The sequence below is a fragment of the Ips typographus genome, linkage group LG6 (genome assembly GCF_016097725.1).
Source record: "Ips typographus isolate SLU linkage group LG6, UJ_Ityp_2.0, whole genome shotgun sequence".
Lineage (NCBI taxonomy): Eukaryota > Metazoa > Arthropoda > Insecta > Coleoptera > Curculionidae > Ips > Ips typographus.
The window spans coordinates 10,947,645-10,964,299 of NC_138427.1; the positions used below are offsets into that span (position 1 = coordinate 10,947,645).

At 36.6% G+C, this 16,655-nt stretch overlaps 1 protein-coding gene across 2 annotated transcripts in view; it reads left to right on the plus strand.

Moving 5' to 3' along the window:
* The window catches only part of LOC145730087 (protein timeless homolog), a 50,423-nt gene that overhangs the window by 30,990 nt on the left and 2,778 nt on the right, over positions 1–16,655 (plus strand). Inside the window, exons 12-18 of one of the 2 annotated variants that reach the window (XM_081981083.1) lie at positions 9,279–9,320; positions 9,902–9,983; positions 10,035–10,236; positions 10,290–10,435; positions 10,871–10,962; positions 11,327–11,521; positions 11,581–11,718. In XM_081981083.1, the coding sequence (XP_081837209.1) occupies positions 9,279–9,320; positions 9,902–9,983; positions 10,035–10,236; positions 10,290–10,435; positions 10,871–10,962; positions 11,327–11,521; positions 11,581–11,718 (897 nt within the window). The remainder of the gene's footprint in view (positions 1–9,278; positions 9,321–9,901; positions 9,984–10,034; positions 10,237–10,289; positions 10,436–10,870; positions 10,963–11,326; positions 11,522–11,580; positions 11,719–16,655) is intronic. The other variant, XM_081981084.1, reaches the window with a different exon arrangement.

Here is a 16,655-nt window from a genome sequence, read left to right on the forward strand (position 1 = left end):
TTTTATTACGTGGACGTATATTCGTTATATTTTTGCCACATTTAAGCGGTCAGCACGCGGAAATTAAAACAAATTGCTTCATTTTCATTTCGGAACGTTTTAGGATCGCATTTTGTGGCTCCGCCAACTGTTAGAGACTAATTACGTATGAAAAAGGGCTTAATGTTTTGTGTAGACTTTCAGGTGTGATTGTCTTTGTCCTGTACGACATTTTTGTGTTGTTCATTTAAATAGCACACACAGTTATCGACAATATCTGCGACTGAAGAAATATTTAAAGGAAATATAATCTTCTTGATAACGCTGCGTGTAATAGAGGGTAACAAAATTTTAATGTCTATTAAAATCCTCAGGGTCCGATTCTACTAAGTTCGCGAAAACCCAGGTCCTTAAAACATTTATTAACCACTCAAGCAGGGTTTCTAGATTATCAATTCATGTCGCCACTCACCTCTGGTCCTGATCAACTGGAAACTCCAATGAATTTTTTAGCATCAGTCCATTAACAGCCTTTTCGTCGTCCAGGTAAAGGAAATCCATCTTCCATATTGTCTAGTATTTGCCATGAATGCATAATGGCTCAACACCTTTCACGGCAATATATTCCGAGACCTTAGGAAGGCGGAACTATTTCCGATTTGGCTATGTAAACATAGATATGCAAAATTGGCCCTCGGCTTTGCCTCCGCCATTATTCAAATCTGGGTGCACCTGCATAAATATTGTTCTCCTAGAGTGAACTCCGACGATATTTTGTCAGAGACAACTAATATGTAAGATCTTCTTGTTTGATAGATTTATTGTTCAGATGAAAGTTGCTCTAAAAAATTTTGCTGTTAAACAGAATTAGATTGGAACTGAAACGTCCCCCCAATGCTAGTTTCGAGCACGTATCCGACCAGAATTAACCGAATTATCCTGCAAGTTGCGTCGCAGGCAACATCAGGCAAATTACGGGTAAGTATCATCTGCGAAATTCCCGTTTGTGTCAGAATCAAATGGACGTTAATTAGGAACGTCCAACGATCTACGGATGTCGATTGTGCCATGAATTTTCGTGGACGTCACACAATAGGGATAATTATTGCAAGGGGGCCCTTCCAATTCCCTACAATTTACTACAACTAACCCGCGTTAACCTAATTGTACCTGTACAGGGTAAATCACTATTCAACTCGTCGCAAGAGTGTTATTTAAGCTTCACCAAACTGTGACGTTTCAAATAAAATTTCCATGATATTTAAAGGCCGATTCACAGTATTAATTCAGGTGTAATTGCTGGCGTTTAAAAGGGCCATGATCATACGGGCACCAGCAATTACGACGGACTGTTACGGTGCTGATTACGGCCGTTGTTTCACTGACATTTCCACTGCAGCATGTGTGCATTTTGCACTTGTCCAAATAAGGACCATCTGAAATGTTTAATTTCACGTTTTTAGTTCGTTTAATGTGTACATAAAAAATAAATTAAAGTAATAGCACGTCTATTAGTCTTTCGACTCTGTGAAATATTAAGGTTTATATCTTCTGACACCGATTTACAACACACCATTCTACCTTTACGATATAAAGGAAATGGTTAAAGGTTACGTTTTCTTTCTAATCTAATTTCGAATCCCGTCGGTCCCAATCTCAGGGTTAAATCAGCCCCCCAATCCCATAATGGGGTTTTTATTTCCTTCTTGCCAGTTTTATTGTCGGTTTTCGGTTTAGTAAAAGTGAAGCCGAACGCGATTTGCAATTCTCTACTGACCCGGCCACATGCAACCGGCGCAGTTTGTATAATTTGCACCCGCATTTATCTTTCCAAACGGGATTAACGCGATAAAAAGTGGCTGCCCCGTAAACGGGACACGATTTAACATGAAATTAAAAACTTTCAAGGGAACAAAACAATTTTTTGCATGCCCAACTTCAAACATCTACATCGGGATCCATCAAATTAAGCAATTTCCCTATTAAGTTTCCCCTAGAGCTTTCATATATCAGATTCTCTTTGAATCCAAGCAAACCCTCAAGATTGTCGTCGCAAAATGAAAACACCCCCCGAAATTGAATAGGCTCCTGTGTTTGACATTAGCATAATCAAAAGAAAGATATTATCAGAACCATCCCCCCTCCTTTAGGTTTCGTGTTTACGCGTCGTCATGTATAGCTCTACTGACAAGAGAAACCAGTTTCCAAAAGCTAATCCGGTCTTGTAACACCCTTGTTCGAAGTAATGCGAGACGGGGACGCTTTTGGTCTTCAATATGATTGCCATAGATCATAAAAGCAGGGGGGCGCCCGTGACATAATTAGGGGCCATAATCATTACTACGGTACGGTCCCGTAACATCTTATCGCCCGATCTTTGCCACACACATTAACGTCTTTGGTTGGGTTGGAAAATGGAAATGTCACTTGAAAAGGTTACGAGATGGAACGGGGGCCATTAGCGAGACGGGTTTTTTTATCTGTCATTTGAATACGTCTCTCCTTCAAATCTGGAAAGTTTTCCGTTGGTGGCACATTAAAATGTAATTTTAGACATGATTTTTTCTGCAAATATTACAGTACATGTAAAGATACAAATTTTGTTATTTCAAAATGATTATTTTTAGTATTATTGTGTCAAACTTAGAATTCGAATAGACGCACATAGTTTTGTTAAAATGTGACAGAAAGTCTGATTTACAAAATTTCTATAATATTTCTCCTGACAATCCACAATTTAAAAGATCAAACTGAGGTTTCAATTATAGTCATCTTACTTATTTCATATACTTTTCGATCATATACAAGCCTAGTAAACGTTTGTATGCGGCATTGTGCGCATATTATCATGGAATAAAAAATTATTACGTTCTTAGTTAAAAATTCTACTATTGGAATATTATTAACCCTATTTATACTTGGAATATTATTAACCCTCAATGGAGATAATTTAAGATGCATCTGTAATATTTTAATATTCTCTTCTGTTGCAAAGATCTGTGACATTTTCTAAGAAGCAGTTTTGGTTATAACGTGATGATTTTCTCCTTTGCATATCTCAAAAACTGTTAAAATGTTTTTTACTTGGAATGTCTAAATTGCACTGATATTTATGATAAGCTTACATGTGCAGTATTTGCGTAAAATACTGTACATTTGGACGTATGATTACTATTCCAATTAGAATAACAGTTACTAACCTAACCTAACCTAATCATTACTATCATACAATACTAAAGTAAGAAGGATATCAATCCAGTTTTGTATGCATGGTTGCATAACTATTACAATGTTATATTATCATATTTTTGAGGTCACTACAAACAATTTTTAGTATAATTATTATATTCTCATTTACACACTGATGACTAAAAGAGAAATAGTAGAATGACTCCATGTTTTATTGCACCCTTGCTTTTTGTCACTTCAGCTCGATGCTCTCCCAAACTTTTCCCATTATTTCGAATTGAAACGCTAAATAAGTGTTTCTCAGGGCAGAAAATCGACAAGTTTATCGTATAAATCGGTCGGGAAAACACATTCAAAGCGAGTCGATTTATTTTGCGCGGGACAAACTCGATTTGAGAAATATGCAACCTGAAGAATAGAAAAAAAGGGTCCCGCTGCAAATGTCAATTAATCGATCTTCCTTTCGTCATTGTTATCATCGACGACCCTTTTAAGCCCTGATCTAGTTAATGGGGGGCGGCACAGTCCGATATCTGGCAGTCGACGTGAAAGGGTTTAAGCAGTCTTAAAGGGTCGACATTACCGATAACACGCAACGAATACGAACAACTTAGCGTATCTAATCTCATCCCGGGTCATTCCCGTCGATGTTGCTGGAATTACTCAGGCTTTAGATTGGTTTCTTCCCTTCTAATGGGGCCTAATTTTATTGCCCCCCTCTCTCTGTTTAATGTTGAGGACACTGACCAATTTAGCGTAAGAGCACAGCTAGACATTCCAACAAAAAAGAGTGTTTTAAAGGTAATGGAAAGGAACGAGAACTGAAAAATCGTTTTTCACAGTTTATTTACATTCGGCGTATGTCATTGAAAAGAGGGAGAACATTCCGAAGCCGCAATAGGAAAAAATGACTTTTGCTCGGATGCAAATAATGTTCGAAGGGAGGAATGTATGGGCTTAACCTCGATTTCACACACATATTCTCTTTCGACTGCGGACGAAGCTGAAGGGCTTTTCGTCATCGTTTCAACGACAGGTTTTTTCCTCAATAATAAAACGGCGAAACCCCAAAATTAATGGTATCGCACAGCCTGTATATTACATCCTATAGCCAATTATCTCTGTTTATTGCCTGTGCCCCTTGTTGATAGTACAATAAGGGCTCAACCGCAATGGCCACTATCTTCAAATTAAATATCGTTTGGTCTGTACTACACGAAGGTTTTTCTTTTAATACAGTTAGAAAAATATATCAATTAACTCCGATTCTCAGTCTATATGTGTGTAATTTGCGTAAATTTCTGCACATGTGGACTGAAGTTTTGATATTTTCTACGTCAGTGCAATTTTAACTTTGACAGATCAAGCATCGAAAATCAAAAATCAGGATATACAAAACCATCATCAGGCCGATACTTATGCTATGGATACGAGACATGGGTCATGACAAAGAACTCACAGAATAAACTGGAGGTGTTTGAAAGAAGAATACTAAGACGTGAAAATGAGATATGGAGAAGAAGATATAATCATGAAATCTACCAACTTTTCAAGGAGGCACCTATCTCAGAATTCGTCTGACTACCGCATAACAGACTACCAAAAAGGGCCCTCAATAGTAGGAAGCAGGGCCAAAAGGAGAGACCACAAAAAAGATGGGAGGATGGAGTGACAGAAGCCGCGCAAAACTTGATAGCTGTCAGAACCTGGAGGAGAGCGGCACTTGATCGACAGTGTTGGAGGCAGAAGATAAAGGAGGTCAAGGCTCAATTTGGGCTATAGCGCCATTGGAGAGAGAGAGATCAAGCAGTCAATTTCCTGCAAGAATTGTATTTTTACGGTTATTAAACCTTGGTTTTTGCAACTCACTGAAATTCTCAACGTGGGAGCTAGAGTGGAGATAACTTTCCATTTTTAAGCACGTTACTGCCGATCCATCCCTCCATCCTCATTAAGTCGAGCGCTAATGAAATAATAATAGCGTTTTAGGGCGATTCCTATGAAAAGGTTTTTGGAAGTTGGCCGAGCGTGAAATCGGTCGAGATAGCAGAAACTAATGCAGGCAGTTTAACAATTAGGCCTCACGAGTCGGGGGGCCCTTTGTTCCCTAAATCCCGGACCCTATAATATATAAGTCGAGGCGCGGCCATTATGAAAACTTTTGACGATTTCTTGTTTCGCTTTATTGTGAGACTAACTCAGAATAAATCACTGCCTGGATATTTACACGTCTGTATAACGTCAGCGCTTTCGATAATGAATTCATGAAATCAGAGCTGAAAGCCCACCTACACCCTATTCCATACAAGCAATCAAGCTAATATACACTCGCACTATCTGGGTAATGGAAGTTGCGCCCTTTAAAGGGCTTTGAGATAGCGTTTTGTCGACAAGCGCATTTAATTACACCAAAACAATGTTGTCAGTTTATTATTACTGAAACAAATTACACTGTCCAAAAGAAAAATAATAATGAATTTATATAATGGTGTAATTTTTAACTTTTGTATAGTCTGTTCAGTCACAATGACCAGCAAAAAAATGCGATAAGGATTTATTGTCAAAATGATTATAGTTTTAGGTTATAACTTCAGGCAGGGGATACAATAAATTATATAGTTTATGACCAACCAATCAATGTTTATGTTTATTTTATTTTTATATACTTTTTCCACTCTTGAATGATCCTACAATCAATTTGGACCACCCTGTACATAATCTATCGGATTTAAAAGGGCTATTACAAAATATAAAAGACAAACCGTGTAACTTGGCTTCGATTCTAAGCTAAGAATGAATAATAGAGTTCAAAGATCCAATATATATCTTCGAAAACTTTAAATTCAATATTTTACTTCGTGAAAAGTTGTGACTTTTTATGGGTGAAAAGTTTCGGAGAAAATTGCGTTATTCTAACAACTAAATAAGCGCTGTCAAACTATCGCAATAAAATCCATACGGTGGTGTGGGCTGTTCGACTTTTATAGTATGGATGCAGACAATGATGACTGAAACCAAAAGAAAGAAAAGTCCTCTCACATTGACTTCTCCGGCAAAATAAAAACTTTTCTTATCCGTTGCCGTTTAAAACGTTTCTCCCCTCTTTCCCTGCGCTTTGCAAAAGAGAAGCATTCAGCACGAATTCCGAAACAAAAACTGGAATTTGTGCTTGGCAGTGATAAATACGAACTTAATGTACTACACTGATGTTTGTTTTTTTTTCTTTCCAGATTAAATGTTTTGATAAGTTGCTCACATTTCTCATTTGAATAATATAAAACATTTCCAGAATATTAATTTTTAGAAAACTCCCAACCTTGATCACTCTAACATTGCAACTGAAACGTTAGATTTCTAGGTGTACAGGGTGCTGCATTTTCGATGGTTTTACGGGGTACAGAGAAAACGGTAATAGATAGAAAAAAAGTAGCATACGTGTTCCGATCTCATTTTCTGAGCTGAGATGATTGGCGAAGAGTGGGCTGCGCAAACTTCTTTCGTTTCAAAGATACGGGGGGTTTTTGAAAATTGGTCATTTTGGAACATCCTCTGTATTTCATTTGCTATTAAAGTTATCAAAAATGGAAAAAACGGTTTCCGGTAGAAGTTTTGACGTAGAATCCAATGGCGTAGTCAGTTTTTTTCTATTACGTTTAGTTTCTGACATATGACACTAAGTTATATTTTTTTTAATGGAACACCCTATATATTTTTAGGTCATTTAATTCTGTTGATTTTTACTATTTCAACGGTGTATTAAAACATATAAGTTTGTAAACGTTAATCTTCGTAATTAGAAAAAAAGCGTTTCCTTAATAAAAAAGTGCTAAATAATATGTATAAAAATACCCACAGTCGAAACCAAATTTGGCTATATTCATATTAACATGTTACATGTCGTTTATAAACAGTTTTTTTAACTTCTACCTTAAAAATAGTAGAAAATAGAAATGGCCACTTTTCTTATTAAAGTGACGGTACAACTGTTTGTAACTTAGATTTTTAATAAGATTTATTAAAAATATTTAATTTCCTGATGTGTTAGCTTATATGATTTCCGATTTTGTTTGGTATTTTAGATATTGGTTATTTTTTAGCTTAGCAAAGGTCCTTTTTTTAAAATAACAGGATTAACCTCTACAAACTTATATGTTGTAATACACCGTTGAAAAGGTAAAAATAAACAGAATTAAATGAACTAAAAATATATAGGGTGTTCCATTTAAAAAAATATAACTTAGTGTCATATGTCAGAAACTAAACGTAATAGAAAAAAACTGGCTACGCCATTGGATTCTACGTCAAAACTTCTACCGGAAACCGTTTTTCCTTTTTTGATAACTTTAATAGCAAATGAAATACAGAGGATGTTCCAAAATGACCAATTTTCAAAAACCCCCCGTATCTTTGAAACAAAAGAAGTTTGCGCAGCCCACTCTTCGCCAGTCATCTCAGCTCAGAAAATGAGATCGGAACACGTATGCTACTTTTTTTCTATCTATTACCGTTTTCTCTATACCCCGTAAAACCATCGAAAATGCAGCACCCTGTACAGCAAGTTAATTCAAAAGAAAAAAAAAACAAAATAAATCAAAATGCATTATAGAAAAACACGACTCGCATATTCGGAGCACGAAAGAGAGTAAGAGCGAAAAATTATGATAGAGCGCTCTGTTTGGCCCCATAAGGTCAAGATTTATAGGTCCATGTCTTAGACTTTTAAGAAGAACTGAACGTCTCGTAGTAGCTTTTATCTGACTTATTGCATCGTTGTGTTTGTTAAGAGATATTTTTCGGTCGTAAATTTTTGCGCGAACGTTTTAACGGGGAGGTGACGCGTCACGGGGGAAATTGTAAAAGTTAAAGCAAAAAGGTGACGTGTACGGAAAAGATACAAATGGATCCGGAAAATGTGTTATACTTGACGTGAATGCCACTCAATTTCCCCAACTGATTCGATTTTATAAAAGCACACTCGGATATATTGGTGAAATGAACTAATTTATTCCGAGTGGTTTCTGCAGTTATTATGATGAAAAATGAATGCTTTCAAGAGAAACTTTATTTTACAATATGTTCAAAATGTTTGATTTCTTTGGAGGTTTTAATATGTTTTCAAGTGAAAATGCTTTTTACTAAAATTTAGGAGACTCTGTGTGGAAAATTATTTGCCACAAATCACAGCTTAGATTCCCTTCAGCTGTTAATTAAACTAATTAATCCAGGACAGGGCCATCAGGTCCAGTTTCTGTTAGTTGTCAATTAGCAGCAAGTGTGGCGTGGGCAATGATTGATGAACCAAAAAAGAATAATAACCACTTTCTGTAAAATGAGTCGTAGGGTTGTTGTACCACCCCCAAGAAATGTATTAATAACGTGTTTTTCTTCGTTCTAAACGTCACTTTCCCCCCCGTGGAGTCCTAAGATGACAGATTTCCTGCATCTTTTGAGCATCAGCCATAAATATTTGCTAAAGTGATTGAAATGTATCGAATGTGTGTTTAGTGTCAGTCAACTTGACTTCATTCCCTTTGGGAATGATATTAATGTTTTTTTTTTTATATGATTTTTAAATTCGCATAAACTAAATTCTAGTCATGAAAAGTTTAACTAAAATAACATACAATATTAGAGAAAACTATTTTATATAATATAAGCTTGGTTTCGGATTTAATTATTTAAACAGCATACGCTCCGTCTAACACATTAATTTAATTAATGCGCACATTTAATTAACTCAAAATGTCGTTTGGCGTTTGAAAGTTCGTATCATGTGTCCTCCGTTAATTAAAAACGCAAATTGCAGGTAATGATGTTCGAGTTTGCAAAACAAATATCGAACATTTTATAGGCTCAACTGGAAATGGAATTTTAACTTTAATACACAAACAAAACAGGGGCGTCGCGACGCAATAAAACCCTGGAACATCTAATAACATTGCAAATTAGAAGTTACGGGGGCCAATTTCAATTTACTGGCGGTTGCCTGCTTCATTATAAATTTCATTTTGCTTTATTAGAAATCTCATCCGGAGTAATTCGTCTATTAATAACCCCCCCACATATTTTATTTACTATTACGCTCTAAAGTTTGGTTTTTGGTTTTGCAGAAAACACCGAAGTTATCCAGCCACAGTCTTTAGATGATGATGGTAAGTTGAATTGAATAGTCCATTTTACTCTTTAAGTGAAGGTGTAAAACGATTATATCTAGATATAGTACATTATACACAATGGAATAACAAGCAGAATCCAAAAATTAATATAACCAAGTTTACACCTACTTTCGGTTAAATGAACCAGAAGTGATAAAACCAGGTGGAAAGATGAAAATTACCTGCTTTTACTTTCCACCCGGGTGGGAAGTGAGTACTTTCCACCCGGTTGAATGTCAATACGAACGTTTCAGCTCAAAATATAGAAAACACAATAGCACAATAATGACGTTGTCAAGATTGCAATCAAATTACCAGTCGTTTATCATGGTTCAAGTCATAACTACTCGTACACCTATACTACCTTATTATTAGAGACTATTAACAATCAATATTTCAACTAAACGATTTATTAAAAGTTTGATAAGATTCTGATAAATGGTTGAAAATAAAATAGTATACAAACCACGGTAGAAAGTTTAATTTCTGTCTCGAGATAAAGAATCAAACACTTTCCACCTGAGTATGTAAATATACTTAGTGTTCCATTTCGTAAACTTACTTTAACTATATTGCAGATAATCAAGATGAGGAAGAGGAAGAAGAAGAAATCTTCCAATTCAACGAAAGTAACTTCAAATTTGAGGATTTTACGAAAAGGTACCTGTTGCACTACCACTTTTTCACAACCAACTTATTAATATTTTACAGGTTGCCTAACCCAAAAATAGTAAAAGCGTGTTCTTTGTCTTTAAAGAATTTTGAAGTAAATTCGGACCACACTAACCATTGCGTTGTTAAGCTTTTGCATAGAATCGCGTTCGACTGTAAAATGTACGTTATGCTGTTCCAGTTAAGCCTCTTCAGGACGTTTCAGAGGATTTTCGCTGCCAAAGATTTGCCCCAGCATCAGGTACTTATTTTGAAAAAGTTTAGTAGTTTCCAGTTACTAAAACTGCTTTGTAGGAATTGGTGAAGTTTGCGAGTTACGTCGTAAAACAATTCATAAAAGTGGCCGAATTCAACAGGAAAGTTTTTATGGAAGTTCTATTTTGGAAAACGAACAAAGAGTGTTACGATATCGAGCACGGTTATACGGAGACTCATGGAAAGTAAGTTTTGAAAGTAGCTTGGACGCTTAAAGGTAGCCAAGGCAACTTCATCTTTATACAAAATATCCTTACGATAAAGCCATAAAACTTTCATAAGAAAAGGCATAAAAAGTGCAAACGATCGTTTATAATGTTGGAAGTAAATCTGGGCTTTACTTTTCTACGCGATAAACTTTCCGGGAGGATTGGCTTCTGGAAACCTTTATAGAGGCTAACTTTATTCCCCGATCCCTGCAAAAATAGAGAAATCGTTACCCGATTCGTACGTTATGTGGCATTTAACTTTTTTATTATCTAATGGATATTGAATTGTTTTTGCCGCGGTAAGACGGTCGCTCTCTTTTTAAATCGATGTTGCGGGTAATTGAAATTGTTCCTGGATTTCGATTCCTAAGAAATTGAATATCGTATTTCATCCGGAATTTATATTTACAGGCAAGCCTCGGAAAGGGCGTGGACCGAAGAACAGGAAGACGAGTTGAGACGACTTTTTATGGAACATCAACAATCTGAAAATCAGGAAACAGGTCTGATATATTTTTTACATTTAACACTCAAACAAAACTTGCAAATTTTAAATTGTCTCGCTTAGAACAGTTACGGACTTAAAAAATAATAGTCTCTTTCCTATAGACTCTTCGTCACTTGACCTATTTTTCGTGCACTTTATACACCAAGGCATTATTAAATTGCTTTTCTTTTTTTGATAAACACGCTAAGAAACTTCCGAAACCCTTCGGGAAACCGAATTACAAAAGTTGATCTGGAAAAGAAAGTTTTTAGTTATTCTTCTCTACTATCTCCCGTAAGTGCTGCGCTTTTGTTTAAGAAATTTACAAGTGGAGAATAAAACTTTGTCCTTAAATTAACTTGAGAAATGGTTGTTTTCAGATGTGGTGGACTGGGTTACGTCTAATCTGATCGATCAGACTAAAAGTCGCAGACAAGTGCTAAAGAAATTGAAGGAACTAATGCTGCTAGTGGACTATAAAGGACGAAAAAAGCCGTCGAAAACACCAAAAATGTGGACTGCCCAAGAGGAATCTAATTTACAGGAACTGTTCGAACAATTCAAAGATTCCGAGGGTAAGTGGCCATTTGCTACGTTTTCTTTGTTGCCTTATGTTGTGTTTGTTTTTCTTGAGCAGATCCTTTGGGTAACATTATCCAAAACTTGGACGTTGCCAGGCCTAAAAACCGAGTCGCCGAAAAACTACTTGTAATGGGCTTAATCATGGACAGAAAGGAAATTTACAAGAAAAGGTCGAGACAAGGTCGGAAATGTAAGTTGTTGCTTTTGTTTTTGCTATCAGATTTTGGTAGTAAAAGCTGAATCTGTGGGGAAGTAAGATTTTATTAAAATATCTGGTCTTAAACTAAAATCACCCTTGCTTTAAGGAGAGCCTTATTATAGGGGCCCGGGCCCGTTTTAATACCATACAAAATGAGAATGGCGCGGGCCAACTTTCAGAATAATTTTCCTATAAAAAGCCGCGTGGAAGTCTCTTTACATTTTGGCATGCACACAACACAATTTCCCGACCGCCATTTGACAAGACAGTTTAAGCTTCGGGTGCAGAGAAATGGGAAATGTTCAGTTGCAGAGCCTAGTTTAACGCTTACGTTATTTTAAATTTTAAATTTACTCCGGGTCATGTTCCATACAGTGGAATTTATTAATTTTTACGTTCCGAATGAATAGCCAGAGGCGTTATGCATATAATATGCAAGACAAAAATTAAATTTTCAGAATATGTGGAATATGAAAGTTTTCAGAATAGCATAATAATATTTTCCACCATTGAAACCTTATGTACGAATGGTTTGACATTGAAAACCTTTTTCAATATTGTCCCGGATTTTTACGAATTAATTTTTCACTTGAGATTCGTTCAGATCCAATTATACACTTCGGTGCAATTTGGTTATATTCCGCAATCGCTAAATCAGTTCGAGGACTGATCAGCTCCATAAATCCCCAATGGAAATTTAAATAGATTGTTCTTTTTTAAAAGATCGATCGCTTGCCGCAGATATTTATTAGAATTCATCATAGTCTTATCAAAATCACTGTGTTTTATTACATTAGTGGCTCCTTCTTCCAGAAATCTTCACGGAATCAAATATCAAAGTGTTCAGAATCCAAGAAGGAAATAAAATCGACTGGTGTGAATTTTTGTCGATATTGCACACGTTATTTTCGCTTTCAATTTCGACCACGATTCGTTTCGAAAGCAGTGATTTTTTATTACGATGGAAAGCTCTTTGTCGGCGTGCGTGCTCGCCGAGGTAAAATGAAAAAAGGCCAACATTCTTATGGCTTACGTCGAAAAAGTTACTTCGGGTTTTATTACCGTGAAAGTTTCGAAAACGTGTTTTCATTCCCCTTTTCCGCTAGAAAACTGTAGCTTATACAAATATCGTCTTCCAAATTGAGTACCTAAATAGTTATTTACTTTAGGAATACAGTCTAGTCACCAAACGAACAATTTTGTAGAAGTCCTGATGATGGCCTAAAAAACATCTGGAAACTGAGTGGTGATAAGAGGTGTTGGAGTCGAGGTACTCGTTTATTTTCTCGTTTTCAAAACAAACGCCGTTCCTGATAAAATATTTGATTTATACCAGAGATTTCACCGTTTTCCAGGACAATTGCGGTGCTTTCGCGACACAAACATTAATTTGATAAAGTTTTCAGGGCCCACTTCATTTTGCTGTGCTTTCAGATTTGAAATTTATCACAAAAACATCCATTTTCTGACCACACTTTGGTTATCACGCTACTGAGTTAAAAGTAAATATGATTAATTCTAATACTAGAATGCAATGAATAATTTGGTGTCATTACCATACAAAACTGACCGATCCGCAGGGTAAAAGAAGGGAAAGTTGAAGGGTCCTTAAGAAAAATTGTGTGCACGCCCTCTGGTCCCTTTTGGTGCAAATAAATTACGCACCAAACAGGGGGTGAGTCCGACATCCCCTTGTTTCTTTCCCGCTTTGGAAAATCTATCTCGTGAGGGTTATTTATGGTTATGAATTATTGACTTTTGAGGGATGAACATGGTTTTATAGTGGCATCCCAACAGACTTGAGAAATATGTTGTTATTATCGTTTAAGGGATCCGTCAAAAACATGTACTAGCCCTATAAGGGAAATAGTTCATGTGGGTTTTATGTAATTATTTTATTCTTTTGTGGTTAAAACACAGAGAAGAAAAAAAGGTCAGTTTTTAATCAATTAGTGTCCGGACGCTCCTTTTTACGCCCCTGACTACCTCACCCAACAATTTCCAATGATACTACACGTAATTTTAGTATTACATTTATATAACTCGAACTAATAGACTAGAAGTCATGTAGAACAAAAAGTTTCAAAGAAAATTTAGAACAAAATCGTGTTGTCATTAATAAGAGTTTTACACTCTTTCTCGATTAAAATTGAATTGCACAGGAGAAACGTACTTACGTTATCGCATATTCCACGAAAATCTCCATAAGTCACAAACACGTTTGGCAAACTTTCCCAAGAACGTGATTTTCGTGCCCGGAACCCATTTTATAACTGCTCAGACCGTCTGTCACGAAATTGCTACACTGCAAGCCATTTGTTGTGCAAGAAGCCCAGACAAGCATTGAAATATGCGTTTGGGAGTATTCTTTGGATGCGAAATGAGGTGGATTGACAACGAAAAGAAATATGGGTGGGTTGGGCGGCGGCACCAGTAAAATATACACCAAGAAATTGCCAGCCATAAAACGTAGCCCTTCCATCTACATTCAATTACCCCAATTCATCACATAAAAAAAACTGTGATTTTGAAGGGGAAATATTTTCCAGCTCGCGCTTTCGAGGATTATTTTTTTCCTGTCTGCGAAAAAGTCTCATAAAGCATTCGGATTTTAAAACACAGTCGACTATATTTCATCTTTTCCCCAGTTCCACGACAAACAATCAAACACGGGTCGCTCTTCTCACTTTGCAGCAATAAATTATCGGATGTGACGGCACCGAAAGATGTATTTCACCAAATCGAACATGGATTTCTATCTCTACGACCTGTATTATATAGGGTGAGCGATTATAACTCGTATTTTAAAACCACCGTGGATTTCTCTCTTCCATCTCAATTCCTCATCACTGAGAGTGCAACAAAAAAAAAAGGGGGTCATGCACTGCGAATTTTCCAACTACTAAAGGATTAGCGAAATTTAAAAAGTCTCAGCTAGACACGTCCCCCCATTCAATGGATAACAGGAAGCTATCAGCCTTTCAGTTTAACGGGGAACAGCAAAATCCCAGGGATTTTGCATATGGAACTAGCCAATCGGACAAATTCCGTTGGGTGTGCATTCGCAATCAGTCTGGCGTGCACTTTTGCTATTTGTGACGTCAGCAAATGTCCGATTTTTGCGTGTTGTACAATAGCCCGTCCCAGCCTCCTCCTAAACAACACGATTTAAATTGAATTTGACGGGACAATCCTGGATTTGAGTTTGTTTTTTTTTGCAGATATACAAAAAACTACCTGAACATGAAGGGATACGTCGTAAAAACGGTCCTTTTTTTGAACAAGATAAGCCCTTTGTAGGCGATGCATTATTAACATCCGCATCGGTGTTTACGGCACATGTATCAAATATCGGAAAAAGTTTGCTTTAATACACCCAGGATCGACTTTGATTTACGACGTTAATATCTGCTGATCTCCGCTTTTATGTTTTCGGTTAAGGAAGATGTATATGTCCGGATAAGCTGTTTCAGCACGCATTGACGTCGGTCCGGCTTCGATATGGGCGGTTTAGACCTTTGCCAGCATCTTTCAAGATTTATACCATACAGAAACAATCCAACACAAACTTTTTTTAACGCGAGTTATAACCAAAATTGATTTTTTCAGTGATGACCTTTGACAGGAAATTCCGGGATTTATTCCACAATTAACAACCAAAGGGTAACAAAAGACCAATCACATTTTCGACTTTTTGACTAATGACGCCTCTCTATTCTCTTTCCCATTCGTCCGAGTTTTTTGTTCGGCGATTTTTTAATACCGCTCAATCGGAAAATGCTTGTTAGTTAATGGATGAAGTGTCCAAACGTGCACGGCGACCGTTGAAACACGAAAAAGGGCCCAGACAAAAAACGACGGCAGTTTCGAATCTTTCCCCACTCTCTCCATGAATAATTCATATTCAGACCATGCGAATCGTGGGTAATTAGTAGGGTAAACAATGCAGAATAAACAGCTTAGGGTTAAATAGGCGCGTACCTGGCCCTACAAAGGTCGTGGGCCTGATAATACAACGAACAGGTGACGGGCCTATTTTGATTTCCTGGGAGATGCGTGCATGTGAAAACGCCAGTTTAACAGTATTATTCATACTTTGTGAGAGTAAAATACACGTAAATATCTTTTTCAAAGTAGTTGTTACTGAATTATTACTAGAAGATTTGGGAACTATTTCAATAGTATTCTGAAGATTGGTTTCTTTTGTCACATTTATATTTGTTCGTCCTGTAGAGTCATTCATTCAAAGTATATCCTAAAATTTGTAGAATCCTGTATAATTATTATACACAATCGGTGAAAACAGGCGTCAGAATCTAAGAATTGGAGTGACTATCAGTAGAACTTGCTGTCATAATTTATGAAAGTATGAAACCCACTTTCTCCTAAATAAAATGTATCTACACTAATTTACGCAAATGCTGCACATAATAAGATAGTTTTAAACTAATTTAACCTGAAATCATCGCAATTACAACTTAAGATTGACAGAGTAAACACTCCTGTAAATGGCATTTGGGTCCCTCTCCAGTAAACATCATCTAACGTGTGTATATGTTGACATGGTCTCCACTCGAAATGCATTGACATAGCCTTGTTACCTCTCGTATATCACAAAAACAAACATATACTTTAACAGACCAAACAGCTCGGAGAAAAGGACCGTTTCTGCATTAAGGCAAGTCGACAGTGATAGATCGCAGTCCCAGACAAATATATCTAAGGTCAAAGTGTTTCGCAAATACTACGGCGACGACAAGAAGGAGATTTTCACTGTTTGTGACACTTTCTAGCGTTTTTCCATATTTATATGAATAAAGTTGAGTGTCTTATTTTATACAAAACACTGTTGATTCCTAAACAAACAAAACCGGTGTTCGCCCATGCAAAAACGGCTTAATTCCTAGCACGAAGTGCATAGACATAAT